Below are 6,770 nucleotides of genomic sequence, written 5' to 3'. Positions count from 1 at the left end.
TTCCGGTGCCCCCACCGGGACGCGAACCGGCAACCTTCTTGCTGCGAGGCAACAGTGCTACCAACTGCGCCACCTTGCAGCCCCCTTTATATAATCAAAATATGAAATATGTAATAAAATACAATAAAATAGGGTAAGTTATACTCATGATGACATAAAGTGTGTGTACAAAAAAAAAAGCTGTAATGCAAGATCTATTCCTTTATGTCCATTTGATGATTTCGTTGTATTTTAATTTGGTGTATGTACACTTACTGTTTATGTGCTTTTTTATGGTTGTTTTGTCTGTAATTTTTTGTTAATTTAAGTAAAAATAAATAAATAAAAAAATAATAAATAAATAAATAAAACCTTTAGGGCACTACCTCAAGCCGGACGAGCGAGTACAAGCTGGTGTCCTGCTGATTCTGATTGGCTAAAAGTGCTGTCAATCTCGTTTTGGTGGCTATCGCTGTATTCTATTGGCTCTAACGATTCGAAGGAGGGGTCAATCACCGAAATCGACCAGTCCATGACGGAGATACAGCCGTGCGTCACCACAGAAGCTTCACAGCCGTCTTGGTCCCCATTACGCACAGGCCGCGCAACGGAGACGAATGTCTGGTTGAATTTTTTAAAAAAATTAAAAAAAATAAAAAACTGCTGTATTTGGATGTATTGAACACCATTAGTGTACCAAACTGTGCCAAAGTGTGCAAAAATGTCACCTCGCCTGAACTGTCTGGACTGAAAACTGTGTAATTTTGTTCTACTCACTTTATCAGAGTCAGCCTTTGCAGAGAGAATGTTCACATATAGTGCTATGATTTATGAGAGGTTTAGAGCTGCAGCTGGATCATTCCAAAGAGATAATTATCCTGAAACTGCTATTTTTTTTTAGGCGAACCTGAAATTTTTTAGTTTGTGTGTGTGCCATCTACATTTACTTTTAACCAGGAACATATATACTGAAATTTGCACATCTGAACAAATCTTACAAGTGTTCCTTTTATTATGACACAAGAATTATTCAAATAGACCTTGTGGTTGCAGAGATAAACTGTTTTCATTATGGGTATGTACATTTTCGAGCAAAGGCCTGAAAAATAGCTCAGGGCTTAAAGGGATAATAAACTTGTTTTTTCCCTTTAACCCCGTCTCCTCTTTCGTTGGGTTCCACCGCATGCCGAGTGGCTCTCAGCTGTCACAACCCACCTGCATTCACATGAGCAGATCTCAATTTTTTTCCACACCACAACCATTGCACATGCTTTTTTTAAAATACATTTTATGTACAGAACCTTTTTGCAATGTTTGTATGTGTGGGTAGATGTGAGAGACGAATGTGTCTGAATGAATTCTGTAAACGGGTCAACTGCAGCATTCTGTAGAGACACAGAATTCAGAACAAAGAATTTCACTACCGCAAGAAGTTCTCAGAGCAGGTCTTCAGGGTGGTGTCCTCTGACCTGGTCAACATGGGCATAAGCGTGGTCAGCTACACGCTCAAAGACGTTCATGATGACCAGGTATCGCTTTGCTGTCACGTGTAAAAACAGCATACCAGATGCTTCAAGAAATGTCGTTTCGAGAGGAGGAACATTTCTAGTTTTGATCTCAAAATATTGTGATGTTTTCCAAGATTTAAAACTGAACAGAAATTAATCTGATCTTTTATCCCCTTTTTGGTGCACAGGATTATCTGTATTCGCTGGGAAAGGCTTGAACAGCGCAAGTTCAGAAAGACGTTCGCATTGGAGAAGCACAGAACAAGAGAGACACTGTGATCAGGATCAGATGTAGGAGTTTGTCTTTGCAGAGGCAGAAACAAGGTTGAATTCTTTATTATGAGAGACACGTAGATAAATATTACCTCTTGCATGTGACAGAGATTGTCTTTATATTCATCATGTTTCCAGAACGCTGTTTATAGAATTTTCTGTCTCTTCCTTCGTCTGTTTTGTGTTCTCATCAGTGAAATTTGTCTAGATCTTCAACTTTTTAAGTGGCTCCTATTGATCCCTTTTGTCTCTCTGTTTCTCTCTGCAGGAAGCCCATGCAATGCAGGTGAAAGTGTCAGCTCAGTACAAGAATGAAATTGACATGGCAAAGTCCCAAAGGGACTATGAGCTGAAGAAGGCAGCCTATGATATTGAAATGAACACGAAGAAGGCTGAGTCAGAGATGACTTACCAGCTTCAGGTACACAGGGGTGGATATGAAAGCAGCTAATGCTGTTTGTCAACCAGTTAGCTGGATGTTTGTGGAGCACTGATCTAGTTCTAACTGCAAAGAAAGTGTTGTGAAGTTGAGAAACCAGTAACACACTTTATGTATTGCACTTTTTTTGGTTGTTGGAAACCAGTAACACATTCTGGATCTGATATTTTGTATCACTGAATGCGGAAATATGATGTGTATTTTCCTTCACAGGTAGCAAAGACGAAGCAGCACATCGAGGAGGAGAAGATGCAGGTCCAGGTGGTTGAGCGGACACAGCAGATCATGCTGCAAGAGCAGGAGATCACCCGCACGGAGAAGGAGCTGGAGGCCAAGGTGAAGAAACCTGCCGATACTGAGCGCTACCGCTTGGAGAAACTGGCTGAGGCGCACCGGTGAGTTGCAGCTTCATTCTCATGGCTACTTTCCTGAACACAGGATGGTGTTGTGAACAGACAGGCAGTCTTTCAATCCGAGTAGCAGAGGTTAAAGCCCCAGGAAAGAATTTAATTCCTGTTGCTCTATAGATGAGCTGATGCTTTAAAGGGGAGTTCTTGCAGTCATGTAGTATGCAAGCTTCTATTTGTCAGTTTAAACCTTTCTTTTTATGATACTTGTTTGGCTCTGTCTGAGATGGATAACAAGGCAGGTGGGACTTCAAGTCTGTTTTTGTTTTGCATCATTTAAACACCCACAAGATAATGAGAAAGAAAAGAGTGTCTCTGCATCATAGTGACGTGTGCAGAATTATTAAAGATCCTATATTATGCGCATTTACAAGGCTATAGTTTATTTTTTGTTGTTTTATATAATAGATCTGCATGCTTTAATGTTTTAAAAGCAGATTGTAATTCTAATATTGTGTATTGCTACAGCACCTCTCTTCATCTTCTGTCTTCAACGCTACATATTGCAGTCCGCCCCATGAAAAGCCCATTCTGCTCTGATGGTCAGCTGGACCGTTGACAGCTTGAATGTTGGTAACCCCAGATATCTAGCGAGAAAATAATGTGGACTGTGAGGAAACTGCTCTTTTTTTTTGTCTGAGGATGTGCTAAATCAGCTGCTAGCAGTCGCTATGCAAATGTGTTTAGCCTTGATTATACTTGACGTCATGTTGACACTCATGTGGCCTTACATGTGATGTAGATAAGTAACAAACCATGTTTTATGTTGGAAAGAGAATAACTACCTTTGTTATGGAATTTGGGCTTCTTAAGTTTGCAGTAATTTAAATGCACCAAAAAGCTATGAAACAATAAAAGAAGGGGGAAAAAACAAAAGCCATAATATGGGGTCTTCAAACACAGTGGAGCACTTCCTTTGGGATGAAATAAAAGTAAAAAAATGTCAGAGTAAAGATCAGACATTACTTCTGCCTTTTGCGCTGCTATTGTTCATTTAAATTACTGTGCAATCTGCATTGTAATGTTTTATGGTAACTGACTTTAGACACTTTTGGCATCCTATAGACCAGATACAGTCCAGATGTTTTAGGCTTGCCAGATGTTTGATGGAACTGTAATGGCAATGTGAAAGTGGATCTATCTACCTGTGAGTAACTTGTCGGAACCATATGTCTGTCTGCTCTCTGTGCATTTCTTTCTGTCAGCCTTAAGTTGATCATCGAGGCGGAGGCGGAAGCTGAGTCCATAAGGGTGAGTCACACTTCCCTTTGGGTGAATCTCAACTCAGCTAAAATGTTTTAAATGGAAATTATGCTTCCATCATGTTCTATAATGTAGATCTTGTGCCTACAAGCTTTCTTGAGTTTCTGTATATCATGGTAGGCACTTTTCAGTACAGTAAGCCCGTCCTCTTGTGTCCTTCAGGTTAAAGGTGAGGCTGAAGCGTTTGCAGTGGAGGCCAATGGTCACGCCGAGGCAGAGCAGATGGTGAAGAAAGCTGAGGAGCACAAGGACGGCGCCATGGTAGACATGCTGCTGGAGAAACTGCCTCTGGTGAGAGACGCCATCCTCCTGCACAGTCGATAATAAACACTTATACATTCTGCTGTTAGTTTATGCATCACTACTAAATGTGTGTAGTTTGTGTTTTTGTTACAGATTCATTCCTGGCTTCCATTTGACTAAATTAAAGTGAGTTATTAAGACTGACTGTAAAGATTCAGTGGGATGTGGATCCAAAAAGCAACAGAGGGTATGGTGGTTAGAAAAGAGGGATTTATTCAGGCTACAGGGAACAGGTGACACCGAGAAGCATGTGAGGGAAGCCGAGTGAGGGAGGGGGGTGTGGGCGTGGTTCCAAACATGACAGGGAGGCTGTACGGCTGTGGCTGGGTGCTCAGCTGCAGAGGCTGGGCTGGGGAATCCGTAGGTCCGTCAGGGAGGTCCTGGTGGAGAACGCAGACAAAAGCAGAAGTCAGACAAAGCGAGTTCCTTTAAGCACAATTCTCCAATGCAATCATGCTGGCCTGTTACCACTCATGGGAGAGTAATCCACTGGTGCTGGAGTACAGGTGGAGGCAGGCTGTATCCAGCGCTAAATGATGATGAGCCTCAGGTGTGGGAGAGAATGAGTGAAACCTCTCCCATCCAGAGACCCCGTCAAGCCTGAAAAACACTAGCAGCCACCACAAACGCAGGAACAGACACTAAACAATATTTCACAACCATAGCATAAAAACTTGGATTACCACACTGACATTATGAAAAAACGTATTGGTGAAAACAAATTGTAGGAAAAAAATACGAAGGAAGGTATCAATGTTGATAGTCTTCTTAGTCACATCATACTCAGTATACACATACACATTTTACCCAGCTATTGCAACTTAGTGCCAGAGAAAGATGTCAGAAATCAGCATAAACTTATATTAAAAAAAACTTTGATTTGAGTCATGCATAGCATATGTATTAAAAAGTGCCTATGGTCAGGATGAATTTACTTAATTTTGCTTAACCCCAAAACCCAGCAGCAGGTTTGAAAGGCATGTTTTTAAAAAGAATCTTAAATATGACACAATTTATCATAGCTTCAAACTGTATAACAAAAAGAATCATTGGATTTTTCAAAAAGTCCTTAAACTGCTAATCTGTGATGTGTCGTTTTATTGAAAACTTGGCCAAATTTAAGCTTAAACTCATGATATGTCTTGAGAATTCCTTTGTCATTCTATTCTACATGAAAAATGTTCTCTAAAAAGTATTTTTTCTGATTGTGGATTCTGATTCTGATTCTGATTCTGATTGTGGATTCTGATTCTGATTCTGTAAATAAACAAAAAATTCCGTACTGCTTAGCACTGCTGTGAAGCCAGTAGTGATTAAGTTGTCGGCAAGAGTCAAATGACAAAAATTCAGGGACCTTTCAACTGAACTGCAGGCTGTGTTTACACAGAGCAGATGGGAGAAGTATGGAAACAAATTAAAAATGTAAATAATAATGTATTTATAGTATGTAAGGTCACGTCTTTGAAGTATTGGTAATACCATATGTTTTTTCATTTATTGCAAAACATACAGTCAAAGAAATTAAGTTCAAGTTTTTAACATTTTTTGTAATGTTTTCTGGCATGATAACTTTGTCCTCCTGCACAGAAAACGTTTGAGTTCTCTCTCCTTCCAGTCATGGTACTATTTCCATAAAGGTGCAAAACTTTATATTGCAAAGTGAGAAAAATTGTGACAGGAGGGGAAAAAAACCCAAAAACATTCAGAGGGTTACTTGCATTCATAAAAGATTAGGTACAAGCTTTAATGCTGAGTCTAGTCGGGTGGAGTAACCGTTTGATTCTGGTTTTAACATTTTGTAGTGTTTGTCTTCCACCAGATGGCAGAAGAGATCAGCAAGCCTCTGTGTGAAGCCTGCAAAATCACCATGGTGTTCAGCGGCAGCGGAGAGGTTGGTGCAGCCAAACTGTCAGGAGAGGTTCTGAGCATCATGACCCGGCTGCCTGACACAGTGGAGAAACTGACCGGGGTCAACATCAGGTAGCTCATTCATTGCATACGGACATCACACTTACGTTCGTGTGTACACGGTCTCCTCAACTGCACTTCACTGGACTCTGGTCTGATAAAACACGTCATGTGATATCTCAAGTGGAGGACGCAACAGTGTGTTTCATCAGCAAACCCTTTGGCACCATATGTCACCATTTAATTTCAGAATTACTGTAGAAATGTGACATTTAGCTTAATGAAAACCCCTCTCTCTTTCTCTCTTTCACTCTGTTCTGTAGGTCAACTCTCATACCGGCTAAAGAGAATCAACCAAACCAGTGACCAGGCAGATCTACTCTCCTTCTGTCTTATCAGCTGCCTGGGTTCTCTGCATGAGTCTCTTATCACAGCTCAGTTTCTCTGCTCTCGTCTGCTGTTATAAGAGTTTCTCCCAGCTGGTTTGTGATGTTGCTGTGTTGTGAAAGCACTGTTTACTTTTCGTCTGGTTTTTTTTGCTTATTGATACCCAGCTCTATATGAGCTAAAGCATTGTGTTACTGTGACTGCAGTTACATTTATGCTGGCTATATGCTCACTGGTACTATACACATTCAACATGAAGCATTGTTGTGTCACAACAATAAGAAAGTCTTCATCTGTTCTGTT

The 6,770-nt window shown here is 40.6% G+C and overlaps 1 protein-coding gene across 1 annotated transcript in view; it reads left to right on the top strand.

Annotated features, from left to right (window-relative positions):
• Window positions 1–6,446, top strand: part of LOC103355648 (flotillin-1-like) — a 14,619-nt gene extending 8,173 nt beyond the window's left edge. The window contains 8 exon segments of the mRNA XM_008279516.1: window positions 1,371–1,508; window positions 1,676–1,769; window positions 2,027–2,181; window positions 2,413–2,594; window positions 3,812–3,857; window positions 4,032–4,160; window positions 5,992–6,152; window positions 6,404–6,446. Of these exon segments, the coding sequence (XP_008277738.1) occupies window positions 1,371–1,508; window positions 1,676–1,769; window positions 2,027–2,181; window positions 2,413–2,594; window positions 3,812–3,857; window positions 4,032–4,160; window positions 5,992–6,152; window positions 6,404–6,446 (948 nt within the window).
• The last annotated feature ends 324 nt before the right edge of the window (window positions 6,447–6,770 follow it).

Source organism: Stegastes partitus, unplaced genomic scaffold (genome assembly GCF_000690725.1).
Source record: "Stegastes partitus isolate 25-593 unplaced genomic scaffold, Stegastes_partitus-1.0.2 Scaffold161, whole genome shotgun sequence".
NCBI classification, from domain to species: Eukaryota; Metazoa; Chordata; class Actinopteri; family Pomacentridae; genus Stegastes; species Stegastes partitus.
The sequence above is the reverse complement of the archived record's forward strand: the minus strand, read 5'-3'. Positions and strand labels throughout refer to the sequence as shown.